The 18,053-nt window shown below is 41.4% G+C and overlaps 1 protein-coding gene across 1 annotated transcript; it reads left to right on the forward strand.

Annotated features, from left to right (window-relative positions):
• The first annotated feature begins 224 nt into the window (after window positions 1-224).
• Window positions 225-5,716, forward strand: PTGS2 (prostaglandin-endoperoxide synthase 2). The gene is made up of 10 exons (XM_074152053.1): window positions 225-291; window positions 722-838; window positions 951-1,094; window positions 1,563-1,706; window positions 2,087-2,268; window positions 3,066-3,149; window positions 3,339-3,585; window positions 4,560-4,846; window positions 5,012-5,159; window positions 5,310-5,716. Exons 1-10 carry the CDS (start codon window positions 240-242, stop codon window positions 5,714-5,716), a joined length of 1,812 nt encoding a protein of 603 aa, XP_074008154.1. The 5' UTR covers window positions 225-239.
• Window positions 5,717-18,053: the final 12,337 nt, after the last annotated feature.

Here is an 18,053-nt window from a genome sequence, read left to right on the forward strand (position 1 = left end):
AGGTGGGAGCAGGCGGCGGCGGCGGCGGCGGCGGCGGCGGCGGCAGGGGCGGGGCGGCGCGAAAGCGGAGCGAAATCCCCCATTTCGCGATAGTTTCCGGCGGGCGGGCGGAGAAGGGGGTGACTCACTGGCGGCAGCGGGGATAAATAGGCGGGCGCCTACCTGGGAGCGGCACTGAGCTCTCGGCGCCGAGCCCCAGCAGAGCCTGAGCTACAGCCCCGACACAGCCCCGCCGGGACATGATCCTGCCCTGCGCCCTAGTGGCCGCTCTCCTGGCTGCCAGCCACGCAGGTGAGTCCCCTCCTGGGGGCAGGAGCGGGCCCGGCCGCGGGGGGATGCCATTCGGACCGTGCGTGGGGTTTTCTGTTCTGTTCATTCATTATGATTATTATTAATTTTTCATGTTCTGTATCCTCTCGCGGTTTCTCGACTACTTGATGTATGGTATAAAGGATGTCAGGCCTCCATTGGCCTGCCTGAAGCGATGCCCCCCTTCTGAGGAGGTGCCTTGCTGCCGGGAGACACAGACGAGTCCTTACGCTTTTGTTAATAACTGCTACCTGTCGTAGCCCAAAGACTAGTGCCAATGGATACTCTGTCTTCCTGATAAGCATTAAACTTCAGGGCATTGTCTACTTGAGTTTGGAAAGCCCGCTTAGCTACAGCTGTATTCTCATCTGGCTATGTGAGATGCTAATCAGAGCATTTTGGTTCATTCCAGCCAACCCTTGCTGCTCAAACCCCTGTCAGAACAGAGGAGTGTGTGTGACGACAGGATTTAATCAGTATGAATGTGACTGCACAAGGACGGGGTACTATGGGGAAAACTGCATGACGCGTAAGTATCTTAAAATCTCTTCTTGTGGAAATGAAATTTGAGAATTCACTTCTAGGACTGCGGATCATTCTTAGTAGCTAATTTACAACAATCTTTCCATTGATGCTTGCAGCGGAATTCTTCACGTGGCTGAAGCTAACATTGAAACCTTCACCAAATACTGTCCACTACATCCTCACCCACTTCAAAGGAGCCTGGAACATTGTCAACAACATTCCCTTCTTACGAGATGCTATTATGAGATATGTACTAACATGTAAGTATAAGTTCTGTCATCTAGTCCTCTTAATTGGCAGAAGTTACTTGTAGGACTCCAGAATATTTCACCTCATTGGTCCATATGTAAAGTTAGCAAGCTAAAATGCACTAAGGTTAAAACACTCTAACCAAAACTTAAGATTTCTGCATGATGCAGGCTTATATAAAACATGCTTTCAAATGGAAATGTGTTTTTCTCTAATATTCAAGAGAATCTAAGATTTTGGTACTGTAAACTTTGCATCAAACTGCTCATGTTAATAGTTGGATCTAGCTGGTAGTCTAGGACCTAGTCCTGTTACTCAGTAACTGTAATCCCATTTAACATCAGTAGATGATATGTGTGGAATTTGTGAATGCCGCTGCTGCCAAAGATATATGGAAAAGATCTGGTCTTCTGACTTTCTTTTTGAGACTAAAATGTACAGTTTAAAAAAAAAAATCAAATACTCTCTTTCTCTTACAGCAAGATCACACTTGATTGACAGCCCACCAACCTACAACAGTGATTATAATTACAAAAGCTGGGAAGCTTATTCCAATCTTTCTTATTACACAAGAAGCCTTCCACCAGTAGGACTTGACTGCCCAACACCAATGGGTGTTAAAGGTGAGGATTAAACCAAATGTGTAATGCATAATTCTAGGAATTTCTATTTACCCTCTTTAAAAATACCACAAAACCTGCTTGTCTGTAACTTCAGCGTAGTTGACTTTAAGAGTAGCCATGTTTTGGATACACTGTGTAAAGACCTAAAAGATAGCATGTAACTCAGTAATGAGAACCAGAATAGTTAAAACCAGGGAATTTAGAAGTTTCTAATAAAATCAAGAAAGCGAGCATAGAAAAGCAGATAATTGCCCATACTTGTAAGCTGCTATACTTCAATGGTACATTTAAAGTCATAAGCATTTCTGTTGTTAGCAACAAAATTAAGCACTGCATAAACATAGTTGTCTTGAATATCTCACTGTTTCTTTCTCTTGCAGGTAAGAAAGAGCTTCCAGATTCAAAACTGATTGTGGAAAAGTTTTTGCTAAGGAAAAAATTTATTCCTGACCCACAAGGCACAAATGTGATGTTCACATTCTTTGCCCAACACTTCACTCATCAGTTCTTTAAGACGGACCACAAAAAAGGACCTGGCTTCACCAAAGCTCTTGGCCACGGGGTACGGTCACAGTTCTGTAACTTGAACACAGCACTTAGTTCTTAGGAGCTACATAGCAGCTAGAATGGTATCTTACAGGTTGTCAGGGTACACAAACACCAGTGCATGTACTGTGCAACGCTGTTTGCCACAAGCTGATGGGCTTACCCTTTCTGTAATTTCTCCTTAGGCAAAATTCCAGCACTCAATAGCATCTCTTCCCGGACCAGAACCGCTTGTGTAAAGCATGTGGTTCTGTTTAAAATATCTGCTTTCACCTAAAGCATGTTAGATCTAGTGAGTATCCAGAAATTCTGTAGACTCTATCAGTTGCAAAGAGCTGTATCCAGCACTGTAAAGTATTTTATGTGCTGCTAATTGAAGAGACTTAGGTTTAAAAAGAAGTTTAAAGGCAGACTTGGATTTAGGATCTTTATCTACAAAACAAGCAGCCTTTGGACAGAGAATTCTTCAGTATAAGTGTAATGTGTATGTCTAAAACAAAGCTATAAAACATATTTGTATCTACAAAGAGCCATCTGCATAATAGAAAGCTGCTGACACTTTAAACAGGGTCGTTTTAAATTGCCAGTCCATTTAACAACTTGTTCTTGTGTAGAGGTCGCTCCAGATGCCAGGAAATAATTTGGCTTCATCTTTAAATATCAGTGTATGATACTTATAGGGTAACAATAATATAATTAAAAGATAAATGTCTAAGGTATGAACTCATATTGGTATCCATAGCAGTAGGACATATCCTAAAATAGCAAAAAAATGCAGGTTGGCTTCATGTTCCAAATGCTTTTATTTTATAGGTTGACTTGAACCATATTTATGGAGAGACTCTGGAGAGACAACTCAAGCTGAGACTTCTAAAAGATGGAAAGCTAAAATACCAGGTATGTCTCATCTCAAATTTCCTACCTTCTTATTGGATGACATACTTTCTAAAACTAGTGCTCTGTGCATGGCATAGTTGATCTCAAGTGTAAGCCTAAAGTCAGTACTAACAGAGTCAACACAGCTTAACTCATAAGCATCATAGCTTATGACTTCTTTTTTCTTTCTTTCTCCTCCCCTGCTGGCAGATGATTGATGGAGAAATGTATCCGCCAACGGTGAAGGACACTCAGGCAGAGATGATCTACCCTCCTCATGTACCTGAACACTTGCAGTTTTCTGTCGGGCAGGAGGTGTTTGGTTTGGTCCCAGGCTTGATGATGTACGCGACAATATGGCTAAGGGAACACAACCGGGTCTGTGACATCCTGAAACAGGAGCATCCAGAGTGGGATGACGAGCAGCTGTTCCAGACCACTAGACTCATATTGATAGGTGAGGCTTGTACTGAGAAGGTGAGAACCTTCTCTTGAGTGTGACACTTCTACCCATTATCTACTGCAGTTGCAGTAGGTGTAGTAAGAGGGAAAGCTATTACTTAAATTGGTGCGTGAGGGCATACATCTGAGCCTTCATGGCTTGTCACTGAGATTGTATTGAGATACAGCTTCCTCCCAGCTATCTTAAAGACGGAACTAAAGAAAACTGAGCTAAGTGATACTTAATTCCCTTATCTCAGGTAAACAGAACTGAAAGCAATGAAAAAGCGGGAAGCTAAGGTTCACTTCTTGGAGAGAGCATGTGAGGCTAGAGGACCTCAGACTCTCAGATCTCGTGGGGGTTTTTTTCCCCCTAGGGTTGGGTCAGTTCAGGTATGCTTTAAGAGAAAGGTTGTGATTAAGTCTAAAGTTCAGGAAGCAGGTAAAATGTAATCCTAAAGATTGCTCCTGTCTAACTGTTCTCTGGTATTTTGTCTGATGTAAACGGTGATGTACACTAAGCCTAAAAAGACCTTGCCCAAACTGCCTGAAATGATAAACCAGGACAACTGTGTTAAGCAGCTCAGAACTAAGTGTTGCCTTCAGATACCAACTTTCTTCATTATTCCCTACCTCCACATTAGAATGTTGTATAACTAAACACAACATAGATACTGATGTGTGCTGTTCTGTGGAACATACAAGGAAGTGTATCTTGAGGGGGGGAAGCAGACTACAGAAAAGGCTTCTATACCACAGTCAAAAATTCTTGGATCTAAAGTACTGCTCCACCCTTTAGTCATATAAAATAGATGAATTACTTTCTAGAAGAGATTACAGAATGTTTAAGTGCTTGTTATCCCGATCACTATAGTTTGGGTGTTTTTTTAGAACAGTTCAGAAATGGTATTTTCTCCCAGAGCACGGTAATAATCTAAAGTTTCTCATGGAACCAGTACCAATATTTCTTTCTGTTTCATTGACCAACAGGAGAGACAATCAAAATTGTTATCGAGGACTATGTACAACACTTGAGTGGCTACCACTTCAAACTCAAGTTTGATCCCGAGCTGCTGTTCAACCAGCGATTTCAATACCAGAACCGAATTGCAGCTGAATTCAACACTCTCTACCACTGGCATCCGCTTTTGCCTGACACTTTCCAGATACACGATCAGGAGTACACTTTCCAGCAGTTCCTCTACAACAACTCCATAATGGTGGAACATGGCCTTTCCCATATGGTGAAATCTTTCTCCAAGCAAAGTGCTGGCAGGGTAGGTATTTTCTTAAGTTGCCAGTGATTCAACAGAGACATAAAGTGGAAGTGGGATAAGGGGGTAGAATAGAGCTATCCAAAGCTAATGATATACTACAAAGGCACAACTACCTCATGACTCTCTTCTCAAGAGGGCTTACTACTTTTCATCTCTGTTAAATAGGTTGCTGGTGGGAAAAATGTTCCTGCTGCAGTACAGAAAGTAGCAAAGGCTTCAATTGACCAAAGCAGACAAATGAGATACCAGTCCTTGAATGAGTACAGGAAACGCTTCATGTTGAAACCATTCAAATCATTTGAAGAACTTACAGGTAACAGTTTTCATCCTTTCTAACAAACAGGGATGCTTTTCTTAAAATGGCTAAGGGAGTCCTGCAGTGCTATTAAGGGACTTGAATGGGATAGTCTTGAATGAAAATAGGATTTTTCCACTTATGGTTTTTACTTGTCAATAATTACAGGAGAAAAAGAAATGGCAGCTGAGCTGGAAGAGCTTTATGGAGACATCGATGCCATGGAGCTGTACCCAGGCCTTCTGGTAGAAAAGCCACGACCAGGTGCCATCTTTGGTGAAACAATGGTGGAGATTGGAGCACCGTTCTCTCTGAAAGGACTGATGGGAAATGCTATCTGCTCCCCCGAGTACTGGAAGCCTAGCACCTTCGGTGGAAAAGTGGGCTTTGAAATAATCAATACTGCCTCCTTACAGAAGCTCATCTGCAACAATGTGAAAGGCTGTCCTTTCACTGCTTTCCACATCTTAAATCCTGAACCCACAGAGGCAACTATTAATGTTAGTACCTCAAAAACAGCAATGGAAGATATCAACCCCACACTACTACTGAAAGAGCGATCTGCTGAGTTGTAAAAATCCACCTATTTATTTATTTAACTATATAATTTATTCTATTTATGGTTTAAAGTGTTTCAAAACAAAACAAAAAAAAAAAAACAAAACAAACTTGAGCAACTTCATTGTGGGGGTCGCCCTAGATTCCTTACTCGGGTAAGGCTTCCATTTACAAAAGGGATTTTCTGTGTTTGAGCTCTACAGTGGTGAATCCCTTGTTTAAAGTCTTCTGTAACAGAACTATGTATTCCAAAGTGGACAAAGATTCCAACTTTTTTTTTAATGTTGTTTTAATTGTTTTAATACTTGACAAAGGGTGTTGGTGGTGTTTTGGGTTTTTTTTTGTGTTTTCACTTGATAGGTCACATAACACTACAAAAGCGAGTTACTGCCTCGGCAACTTATTAAACTTGAAAAGGGGCAAACTAACTAAAAGTACAAGAAAAATTTGGCTTAATAAAAACTGCCAGAAAAGAACATAAATTCAGTATAAGCACTCCAAGATTAACAAAAAAAAAAAACAACAAAACTTGAAACTCACTTATTTATGTAAAGTCAGAAAATGCGTTGCATTTGTTGTTGATACTACCTCTCCCTCATTGCAAGTAAGGCACTTTGTATAGTAACTTATGTGTTTGGTTTTTTTTATGTGTAAATCTATTTTCATGTGGCATTATACTTACTTTAATTTAATTATTTAAAGAAAATAGAACTTCTCTTGGATCCTGCTTGTTTTTGAAGCATAGGTACTGAGCTTAGAAATAACCGACTCTCAGGCTGCAATACAAGGCTGCTTGTGTTTTCATACAGATGTTTCATTGTGGAAGTTTGGGGAGGTCTTAAACTTAGTCCAAAGTACTGGTGTTTATTTTTATAGCTGTAGTTCTCTGATCTACTTGTTAATATAACTTTTAATCCCTGTCACTTTAAGGACAAACAGACAGTATAGCTTTAGTTAAGAATGTGACTATAGTATAGCTTTGTGTACCCAAAACACGGAGACTATTGGGGAATAGTGAAAACTGAGAAGCTGTGTAAACGTACACAGAGAAATGAATGCAGAATAGATCTAGCAAAGCTTCAGGGCCCATACTTGTTACTTACGGTTCTATTTAATGGGGAAAGGGGGGATAATGTTTTGTTTATAACTTATAAACAGAGGCATTTTAATCAAGTGACTGGCTAGCTAGCACAAAATCTCCTAGACCTATGTGTCCTGGTCTGGCACCAAAATATCTGTTCTCATCGGGGCACATAAGAAGTTACACAGGATCTTGTAGCAGCGCTTCAAACTTTGCATATAAGGGTATCTTCTTTTTAATTTCTAGAGAGGAAATGTAGAAGATGATCTTCCCATAAAAACAGCTGGGGAACTATAGGTAAAAAGAAAAAGTCACTTCAGACTGGAATAGAGCAGCAACCTGATATTCTCTGCCCCTGCCCAAAATTCCTTGACTACTTGTGGAAAAGGACTTGAGTTTTATATTTCTTCTGAATCTCTCAAACATTTGTAGAGGCTCGTGCGTTGTAACGGTTATGGCAAGTAGTGTAGTTTGACTGTGACTTCTTTTTCTGTTGATTTGTTTAGAGACACCGATTACCTTATGTTGTGTACGTTTGTAGCTGTTAGCACGCATAGCTGAATTGAGATCTCCTGCAGCAATCAATACCAGTGACTGATTTTAGGTGGTCTTTGGTATGAGTGCTTTGGGAGAAAGAAGGGCATTTGTTTTTCTTTTTTCCATTTGAAGCATGAAGAAGGAAAAAAAACTTTAATAACCTTGTATGAAATGGTGGTCATTAGTGTATATGCTAATAAGTGAAAACTATTACTGAACAAACTTGGCCACTTGTTAAACAAGTAATTGTCGTTCAAATCTATCTTTGGAACATGCTTCCTCAGAGCACCCTTCTGCCATTAACAAGGAAAAGTTAGCTTAGCTTTAGAGTCAAAGGGAGACAAGCCTGGACACATCAAGTTATTTTGGGGTAGGTAAAGAGGAATTCCTCAGACCATGTCACTTGAGTTAAGTTTTCAGAAAAGTATCATGTTCGCTCTGCATTTTGTACTCTGCAGCCACATTTCAACAGTCACTTACCTGTGACCCAACCTGCTGGGTTTGGCTGGGTTCAAGTTGCTCATGATAAATGTGTATGTTTGAGATTTATTTATTTAAAATTCTGTAAATTGTTTTTCACTTTATTTTTGTAGGTCAAGAATGTTTTTAAAATGCAATTGTTTATACAAATAAATTGAAAACATTATCTGTATGGGCTTATTTCCTTGTGATTTCCTTCAGCACTATTTAGTGTGAAACAACTCTTTCATCTTATTTGCCACTCAAGATTAAATGAAGAATTCCAGGGAATTAGTAACAGCATTAAGGTCTCTCGTATATCAAACCCAAGATGCCTGTAGCTTTAATCATCCAAATATAGTTACCTTTTTTTCCCTTTGGTCACTAGTGAACAGGGATTTCACTATGACATCCCTGGAGAAGCCAGCTGCTCTTGACCATAGTAAAGATGCCAGCAGTGCTGTTGCCTGAGCACCCAGAGGTGCTTTAGAGGGGAAAGTGCGATATCGGAGTTGCACCACACCAAGTCCGTGTAGAATCATAGAATCATCCAGGTTGGAAGAGACCCTTGGGATCATCGAGTCCAACCATCTACCCTACTCTACAAAGTTCTCCCCTATATCATATCCCCCAACACCACATCTCAACGTCTCTTAAACACATCCAGGGATGGTGACTCAACCACCTCCTTGGGCAGCCTATTCCAACGCCCGACCACTCTTTCTGTGAAAAATTCTTTCCTAATGTTCAGTCTAAACCTACCCTGTTGCAGCTTGAAGCCATTCCCCCTTGTTCTGTCATTAGTTACCTGTGCGAAGAGACCAGCACCAACCTCTCTACAGTGTCCTTTCAAGTAGTTGTAGAGAGTGATGAGGTCTCCCCTCAGCCTCCTCTTCCTTATACTAAACAGTCCCAGCTCCTTCAACCGCTCTTCATAGGATTTGTTTTCCAGGCCCTTCACCAGCTTCGTTGCCCTCCTCTGCACTCGCTCCAGCACCTCAATATCTCTCTTGTATTGAGGTGCCCAAAACTGGACACAATACTCGAGGTGTGGCCTCACCAATGCTGAGTACAGGGGCACAATCACCTCCCTACTTCTGCTGGTCAAGCTATTTCTAATACAAGCCAGGATGCCGTTGGCTTTCTTGGCCACCTGGGCACACTGCTGGCTCATATTCAGCCGCTTGTCAATTAGAACCCCAATTGGTTGGTGTAACCAACCTCCCTTCACCGCCATTGAGCGGTGAGACTTTTCCCAAGCAGGAACAGTCCCAGGGGTGTTTGTCTTCAAGCCTAGTGTACTCCAGACAGGGAAACTGCTTTGGGATACAAGCAACCACTGGGGAGATCTTTGCACTTGAGCGTGTTTTCCAACAGTGGTAGCTTCTCCCTGTTGACAGACGCAAACTCTGAAGCTGTGACAGCCACTTCCTCATTGACCACCTTCCCTCTGCACAAGGGTCCTGCTTTTTCATCTTTATCGCAACTATTGACGAACTTGGCAAAGAGTGATGCAAGATGGGCAGTGGGGCTGGGACAAGAGCAGTGGTGTGCTGGGTGAAAAGAGAGGCAGGAATTGTGTGAGTTGGTGCAATGTGCCCCTCTCCTACAAAGAGCATCCAATCTCCTCCCTACATTTTCACCTCTGATAAAAAATGAGGGGAAGCTACGAAGTAGACAACCTAGGGGACTGTGGACCTTGTACTGCCTCCACCCAGCCACTGCCCAAATGTCACCTCCAGCACCCTTCTGTGTTCAGCCTCCCACTATCAACCCACTGTTGACTGTCTCCGATACCCCCCATCCCAATATTGGTGCCTTGTCCTCCCATGGCCTCTTCCTAATGACAAACCCTATAGCCACAGTCCTTCACCCAGAGTCACCTTCCTTCTAACCACCCAAAATCCTCTTTGGTCCAAGGCTCATCCCTGTGACCCGCAGCTCTATATTCACAATGACACTCCAGCCCTGGGAATATCACAGTCCTCCTGCCTCTACTCTGTAGCTCCATCCATCTCTACCAGCGTGCAGTTCTCTAATATTCTTATTGTACCCAGGCACATAAACACCTTCAGCAACTCTCCTCAACTTAAAACTCAGTCCTCATCACTTCAGTGGCCATCTTCAGCCCCAAAACTTCAATATTCTGAGGACCCTTCCAGGAGCATCACTCCAGGCCCTCTCTTGGCCAGACACTGTTGGCAAACAGAGGCATGTGCAGATCATGTATGAGCAATGTGGGTTTTTCTTTCTTTAATAACTTGTAGAGCAAATTAGTTGACTGGTTAATTAATTTCTGATATATTTCAGTTTTGAGGAGAAGTTGAGAAAGGGAATCAACGGAGACGGGGCTGGTCGCTTCAGTGGGAGGAGGACAGGCTTGGCTGCTGCCACCAGGATGGCGAGGCACGGCACAGGGAGGCAAGAGCGAGGTCATCCATGGAGAAGGTGCTTCAGGTGACTGCTGCCCTAATTAGGGAAGGGCCAGTGCGGATGGATTCAGTGCACAACGGATGAGATAGCTTGATGGTGGAGGAGCTCCTCCTTCCATTTGAGCAGGGGCATGTCCTGATGATACAAAAGGCAAGAATGTTTCTCAGAGGAAACCTGCCCTGCGAAATACTTGCTCTCCAGCCTGAGTTGAGGTAACTCTTTCACCCAAGGCAATGTGGTAAAGGAGGGGGGCTCAGGGTTAAGTCATACCCTTGGAGGGAAGCCCGTCAAGGAGCACAAAAGCTACGTGTTCTGGGAGCAGGTCACCATACACCATCACCTTTACCGAGGGCTTTTGCCATACGTCATTTGCTCACTTGCCCACTGTGCGAGAGGTCTTTACAGGCACTGAGTCAGAGCCCTGCAGGCATCTGACCAGGCTTATTACCTCTGATACACTCGCTGGAGGGGTGCTGACCTTTACACTGGAGCACCAATGCTTCCACGGCAGCCACTTGACCAGATTTCACCAGACATTTGTATCACAAGCGGCAAGAAAATACCCCTTTGGCTTTTGTCATCAATCCGAAAAAGTCAACAGGGAGTTTGACCAAGCTGCAGGAAGAGCACGAAGGAGAGAAGGAACTCGAGTAGAGTGGAACAGCCACATCACTCCTTCCTTGCCCGTTCACAGCTACTGAAGTATCACCAGCTCTGGAAAAGCTTATTGCAAAGACTTGCTGTTTCTTTTGGAAGACCAGAAAGGAAAAAAAAATGCAAGTTGTAAGAAAAAAAAAAAATATATATATATAGAACAGAAAGAAGCACACTGTAGCTATATACTGTAAATATGGAAAAGGAGGTGAATGCAGAGATCCTAACCATTTCGCTAAAAGGCATGAAAAGAGCCACACAAGGCAGAAATGCAGCAGCATCACAAAGAAACATCATATAGAAAAATCTCTCACTGGAAAGAGCTACGTGCTCCTCTTCCTTTAATCTGGAGTTTCAGTTTAGAAATAACATCATACTGAGAGACAACATGATTGACTTCAAATTGTACTTTTTTTCCTCTGGTGCTTATTTTTTAAAATAAGTCCTGTGACTCCTGTGCTTACTTATTCTGTAGGTCCAGACATTTTCACTAATATTAGCAAGAGACTGATCACAACCAGAAAAAAACCCTAACCCTGCTGTTCAGGAGCAAGACAAACAAGAAAGGAGATGTCAAGAACATCAGAAGGAACAAGGTAGCACAAGAAGTTAACAGATTTTCCTTTCTGGGGTTTTCTTGGCTGGAAATCCTGAGACCACATTGAAAATCTCAGCATTCACTTGCAGCCATGAAAGACCAGACAGTCAGAGGTGGCCTGGGCAAGTTGGGAGCTGAGCACCATCAGTACGGAGAGGATATTAAAGCTCATGAGATCTCACTAGCTTACCATCAGGAACGGACAAAGTACAAAGCACTCAAGATTTGACTCATGCTGGTTGCTTGTCCTCAGTTCTGGGCAAACCAAGCCATTTTATTCAGCGGGCGTTAGCCATCAGATAGAAAGCAATGCACGGAAACCCCAAATCTGAGGGAAGGCGGCAAATAACGTTCAAAGCATCTTCTTTCAAACCAACTCGCTGCATACCAGCTGAGGATCTAGCCCATTACACGGCACATCCACAGAAAGCTGATTGCATCTTCTAACCAACTATAATCCTAGTCCTCATATTGTCTATTCTGTCAATTAGTAGCTGTTATCAGAAAGGCACTGGGAAAATACAAAGTGTCCTGTAGCCAGGACCATCTTGGAATCATGGAAATCATGGAATGGTCTGGGTTGGAAGGGACCTTTCAGATCATCGAGTCCAACTGTCAACCTAACACTGACAAAACCACTACTAACCCACGTCCCATACGATGGTCCTCACTCCCTAAGAAGTGACACCACAAACCCTACGCCAAAATTTTGGCAGTAGCGATCTCCAGCCCTAAATTGTGACATTATCAAGATCACAGGCAATGAGAACAAGCAGATTATCCATCCTCTTTCAAGAATTAAAGAGCTTCTGCGAGCGACTTGCTTGCAACTGTCTCAGATCCTTACTTAATACAGTAGCAAAGTAGTGGTTCGTGCTTCTGTCTCAGGCTAAAACCAAAAATACTTGCAAAAAGTGAAGGAGGATCCTGTGGGAAGGGCATTCTTGCTATGCACTTTATTTTTTTTCATGGTAACCAGGTGTAGCTCATTACTGCAGGCTTACACAGTGGTGGATATAGGTGTGTGCAAGCATCCTTGTTCAAACTTGCCCTGCTGACAGGCAATTTTAACACCCATTCATTTTCCGCAAAAGGACTGCATTTGTGGTAGACTTTTCTATAAGAGAGCATGAGACTTTTTAAACACACACACACTGAAATGGGCAAAAAAAGTGAAAGCAATGCCCCTCACGCTGAGCACCATGGAGCAGCCGGGTGGCAGTTGGAGAAGACATGTTCCCGAAATGGCATGTCATCTAATCTTGCTTTCCCCTATACCACAAAGATCTACCCAAAGAAAATATTTTCATAACCATTCATCAAGAAAACATTGTGCAAGTCATACTGGCTTTAGCGTAAAGCCATAATGTGTGGCTGCTAGGATATAAAAGGATACATAAGGAAATAAGGATATTTCTGGATTTATGCTGGCAGGTCTTCAGAGATGGAAGGTGAGACCAAGACCCTGAAAAGCAACACACCTTTGGTGGAAAAAACCAGCTCTGTGAGACTGCAAAAGCATCAATCTTTCAGTATGATTTTAAGCCTCAGAAGGCTTCAGTGAAACGTGACAGCAACAAAACACGCCTAAAAACCATGACGCTGACTCTAGATATGTTCTCCAGCACCTTCAAAACCTTACCCTGAGAACTGACAGAACTTGATATCATTTCAGTTGTGGCTTTCCAGCCTGTTGCCTAGACAATATTAATTAATCCTGCCTAAAAAATAATGGCAGAATTGCTAAGCAGCAGTCATAGGTAGTAATTAAAATAAAAATGCCTTGAGCTTGAACTGCTGTGAAATACTAGTTCTTACATAAGGTTGGGATGTAACACGAGATGATCCAATCGTGTCTTAGAGAAGCTGTTAAAAAGGTATTACGTCCAATGAGGCAGGGAAGTAGAGACCACTCCAAGTAAATCAGGGCCGAGATTTTTATAGTGCAGAGAATTTCAGTGAAAGCAGAAAAAAAATAATGCATTTCTAAATTAGAAATGGACTGAATTTTCTCGGTAGCCAATTAATTGGTAGAATTTCAGACAGATTCAGGAGCTATTTTATGGCTCTGAAACCATAAAACCAACTTCTTTTCACTGTTTGCTAGGTGAAATATTTCAGTGTTTGTTGTCATAACTGACCCAGTCTTAATGGTAAACAAAACATTTCCCAACCTGACGATGAAATGGAAGGTCCTTTTACAGATCAAGCAAAATATATGAAACCATCCAAAAAGCAAGTTGGCATCACTGTATAGTAAATAATCTTGGATTTTCTCAGTAATCTTCACTTTATGTCAGATATGTTTTTCATTCAATTAGAAAACCCCTCCTACTCAGTAGACAAGAGATGGATAAAATACTGTGCTGAAGTTTCCATGCATTCTTGCTGAGTCTGAAGAAAGAAAAAGGATCCTCGCCTCGTTTGGAGGAAAATTTAAGGACCATATCAACAACCACCATGAAGACCAAGTTAGTGTCTCCCATAACTACAAAACAAACATCAGAACATTTAGCGAGAGATGAGACATTGAAAAGCAACTTTGCTTCGGCAGACGCTGGGGTTTTGGTTTCTGCAACTCTTTGGCACTTCTGAAAGCATCTCTGGAGATCTTCTGTTTGATATTGAAGTCCAGAGCTCCCTCAGAGTGTTGGCAAGTGCCCTGTGTCACTTGGTAACTAGGTGCCAAATGTGTAAGGCTTTTCAGTTAAAATATAACTTTTAATAAGAAATATGAAAAATAAGAGCAGGCAATGGTTTGCCAATAAGCCAAGATCGATAGTGTTTCACAGACAAATTTCTAAAAGCAATAGCAAAAATAAAACCATTTCTCACATGATGGTTTTGTGAATAGAGAATTAAAATCCCCAAGGTTGCTTGTTTTTTAGGAAGTTGATTTCCTCTTTAAGGTCACTTCCTCAGTCACCCTTTGTGGCAAATATTTCTCATAACTCCCTTTAAACCCTTTATGCAAACAAGTGAACGTTTACTACCGTCTTCTTAAATATTTGCTTATTTGATAGTCAGGTCTACAATGACTCCAGCTGTCACATGGAATTTGACATTGGTGAAGTTGCACATGATTTGAATAATGTTGTTCTGCTGCAAACATCATTTGGGAAGTTTATATCCTTTCCTAGGAACAAGGGACAACTATTATAGTGGTACTTTCCAGTCTCCGTCTTCAGTGGGATGCAATGGAAAGACAGGTACAAAGCCATTTTCATATGTAATTTGTTAGGGAACCAAAAAATCTTCAGGCATCATTCAACATAAACCAGCACCTTGGGACGCTTAGTACTACAAAGGAATTTGAAAAAAACTCTTCTGTAACTGCATATTAGACTTAGAACTGAGTTCTGAAAAACTGAAGAGCTCATCTGCATCTCCTGACTTTGCAAAAATGGCAGAGCAGCTCACTAGAAATGGTTCCCATGAGATTTCTGTCACTTCTGCTTTCCACCATAGTGAGATATTACAAGACCAGCCTCTAATACAGAACTATTTTTTTCTTTTTAATTTTTTCTCTTCTTCACTTACATACCAGGAACCAGAAGATAGACCCAGGAACTATTTGCTTCAGCACTTTCATAACAGTTGGTCTAAGAAAAAATTAGATTGAGAGAAGGATGTACTACTCCCCATCACATTAAATTTTCATTCTCAAGAACTATGAAATTTACTGGGGGAACTGGAAGTCAGAAAAAGATGTACATTTTCTTGAGCGGTTAATAAGATTTTTATTTACTTGCCTCTAGCTCCACTTTCACGGGAAAGTCCTTCCTTTAGAAAATAAGTTACATTACTTATGATTCAGCACATAAATGGGTCGGCAACATTGGAGATTATGAATAAGATTCTTTATTATGAAGTGGCCATAAATGCACCCACTTGAATAAAGCTTTGACAGAGCAATCCATCATCACATTTTAGACTAGTCTAGATTTGCGTGGCTTGCACAAAGACAACCCACCTTCCAGTTTACAGCAACGCTCGATTCTCCTCACATCGGGTCAAGTTCTCCTTACTCCACTATTGACGTTTAATCAAAATGAATTTAATGACTGCACGCTTTCAGTTCCTTAACAAAATCCCCTCCCCATTTCCCTACTGCACTCCCTGTTTCTCGTAACCCTTAGGGCACAGACTGTAAGAGTGGAAGAAGTACATTTACTTGTAAAGACGACTTGCATAAAAGTAACTTTTTCTGAACATTTTGCTTTTTAGCTTATTTTATTCAGCTGTTTTTTACCAATCTAAATATAGATAAAAGCTTGCATTTTCTGCTTTTAGCTGCAGTCCATAACTGTTCCAGTTTTTGTTCTCCTCTACTGGGAGGAGACAATCTATAGAAATTTGACAGCCAGGCAAGGACTGAAGCCAAGGTTGAGCACAGTTTTTTATTCAGCGCTGTCACGCTTTTACAAGCGTTCTGCTTGATGTAAGCAATGTGGAAATTTGGATTTGGAACCCACTTTTTTTTCAGGCAAAGCTGGTATGGTCTAGATTGGTTTAAAAATGGCCGAGTCACATTTATTATCAGAAGGTGAAGGTGAGCAGCTGCAGTTTTCTGCAGGGATTCAGACTTTCGGCTTGCTACCTCAGTGTGCAAATCTCACAATACAGTGCAGAACGACTTAGTATCGGTTGGGCAGAGGGACCAGGATGGGTTTCCTACAATAAAAGTTTTTTAAAAATGAAGATTTTCTTCTCCGTACCACAAAGTGGGAAGACATCCTTCCCGAGTAATGGAAATCTGTCTAGCAACCCAACTTTCACTTCAAGTGCTAATGCAGCACCTTCTTTGCCTGTTGCATGTTTTGCTATTTAGAAGATTGGCATTTTGCATGCACCTGACAAACAAAAATCTCATGCTAACGTTCACCTACCAGTATAACTGCTTGAATTTCATATACCAGCAAATGTTGTCAGATTATTTTTGTGGTACATAGGTATCACAGCTAACTGTGATTTGGGCAAATGCTTTATGTGTGATTTGCAATATGATAAGCAATGAATGCAACTAGCAATGGGAGACTCACAGGATAACTCAGGCTGGAAGGGACCTTGGGAGCTCTCTGGTCCATCCTCTGGGGCATCATTGGGGTCAGACACCAGATCTTCAGTCCATGATGGGTTTGACTGTGTTTCTGTTTTTCTCAGGTTTATGGGTACCTTCATTTCTACTATAAAACTACTACCCTGCCCTAAGGGTAGTTCCTGTCTTCAGACCTACTTTTAAGGAGGAGTACAATGACCACTCCTAATGGAAAGGGAGAAGATAAATCAACCACAGATGAGAAACTTCCAGTTTTAAACCAGAACTACAAAAATGATCTCTGTAAAAGCTGCCCATTCATCCAGAGCTCCTCAGCAGATGTCAAAAATACTGTGTGTACACGTACACATGCATGTGTATACATGCCGGCATCCTAAAGACACGTTATCCCACAGGCAGGAGCATGAGTTCACATTCAGAGAATGCAGCAACACACCAAGGACAAGCAGCAGAAGAAACCAGTCTAATTTTTATGCTATATTTAGGGCTATTTACTGCCCTGGCAAAACTAGTTCAACTGTTTTGTTTTTATTGCTTTATGAGGTAAAAACTGGCATGCATCTCCAAATCCCATTGTAAAAATTAAAACTTGGAAGATGTTTATTATAATCTTCATATTTTAAAATACTCCAGAGCAGCATATGATAAGATTTCTTTTAACCTTCTTGTTTAGTATTTACACAAGAAGATACTAAAAGAAAAAGAACAATTTTAATTTAGAATAGAGTATAACATAGGAACATTGCAATGAATAAAAAAGTTAATGCTTAAAAGAGGTATAAACCTATTAAGATAAAGAAATGCATATTAGGCAATAAACGGCTTCAGCCCTACTTCACAGTGATATCAGAAGTCAAAACAGGTGAAGTGAAACCAATTCTAAATTAAATATATTAATGGTAACAGAGGTCCACAATAGGAAAAAATCTATGACAGGGCAGTGCTAAGGTTACTTTGGTTGAGTTTAATATTTAGGTAAGCAATGTGGTGTTTCACTCTCAGTTTTTAATTTTTTATAAAGACATATTTCCAATCTACTTACAAAGTCCCTCCATTGCTAGCCAAATTTTAACCCTCCCATCAACAGAATCCTTAAACAGAAAAGCACTGTTTGCAGACACAATAATAAAGTAGCTCTTTTCAGATGTTGTGGGCCACAGCTGCGGAAACTCACTTTTTCTCCTCGTGTTTAACCTCTTTCAAGCTGGGTCCTGGACTATTCGTGATCTCAAACAACGGCATCTTTAACGGGAAGTTTGTTTTGCTTAATAGTATTATGCGTATTGAGTGGACTCATGATGAGTAAGGAATGGACACGTTGAGCCATGTTCATTAAGAACTGGAAGACACTTGCCCCCCTCCCCCGGCCTCTCTTCACCCCCTCCCGAATATATGAGGTTGTTTTTACCTCTTTCATACTGTGGGAAGCAAGGAAATGTCTCCACTTGAGCCCAGTGGAAATTTTTGGAAAAATCTGTCCTTTGTTGGAATGTAATTTTTTATGGAAACAAGCCAAGTTCAACTAAATCGTCC

This window comes from Numenius arquata, chromosome 8 (genome assembly GCF_964106895.1).
Source record: "Numenius arquata chromosome 8, bNumArq3.hap1.1, whole genome shotgun sequence".
In the NCBI taxonomy this organism is placed as follows: Eukaryota; Metazoa; Chordata; class Aves; order Charadriiformes; family Scolopacidae; genus Numenius; species Numenius arquata.

Coding starts and splice junctions, on each gene's coding strand:
- PTGS2 (XM_074152053.1), top strand. CDS start 240: ATGATCCTGCCCTGCGCCCTAGTGGCCGCTCTCCTGGCTGCCAGCCAC. Junction 292..721: donor CCTGGCTGCCAGCCACGCAG/GTGAGTCCCCTC, acceptor GGTTCATTCCAG/CCAACCCTTGCTGCTCAAAC. Junction 3,150..3,338: donor ATGGAAAGCTAAAATACCAG/GTATGTCTCATC, acceptor CCCTGCTGGCAG/ATGATTGATGGAGAAATGTA.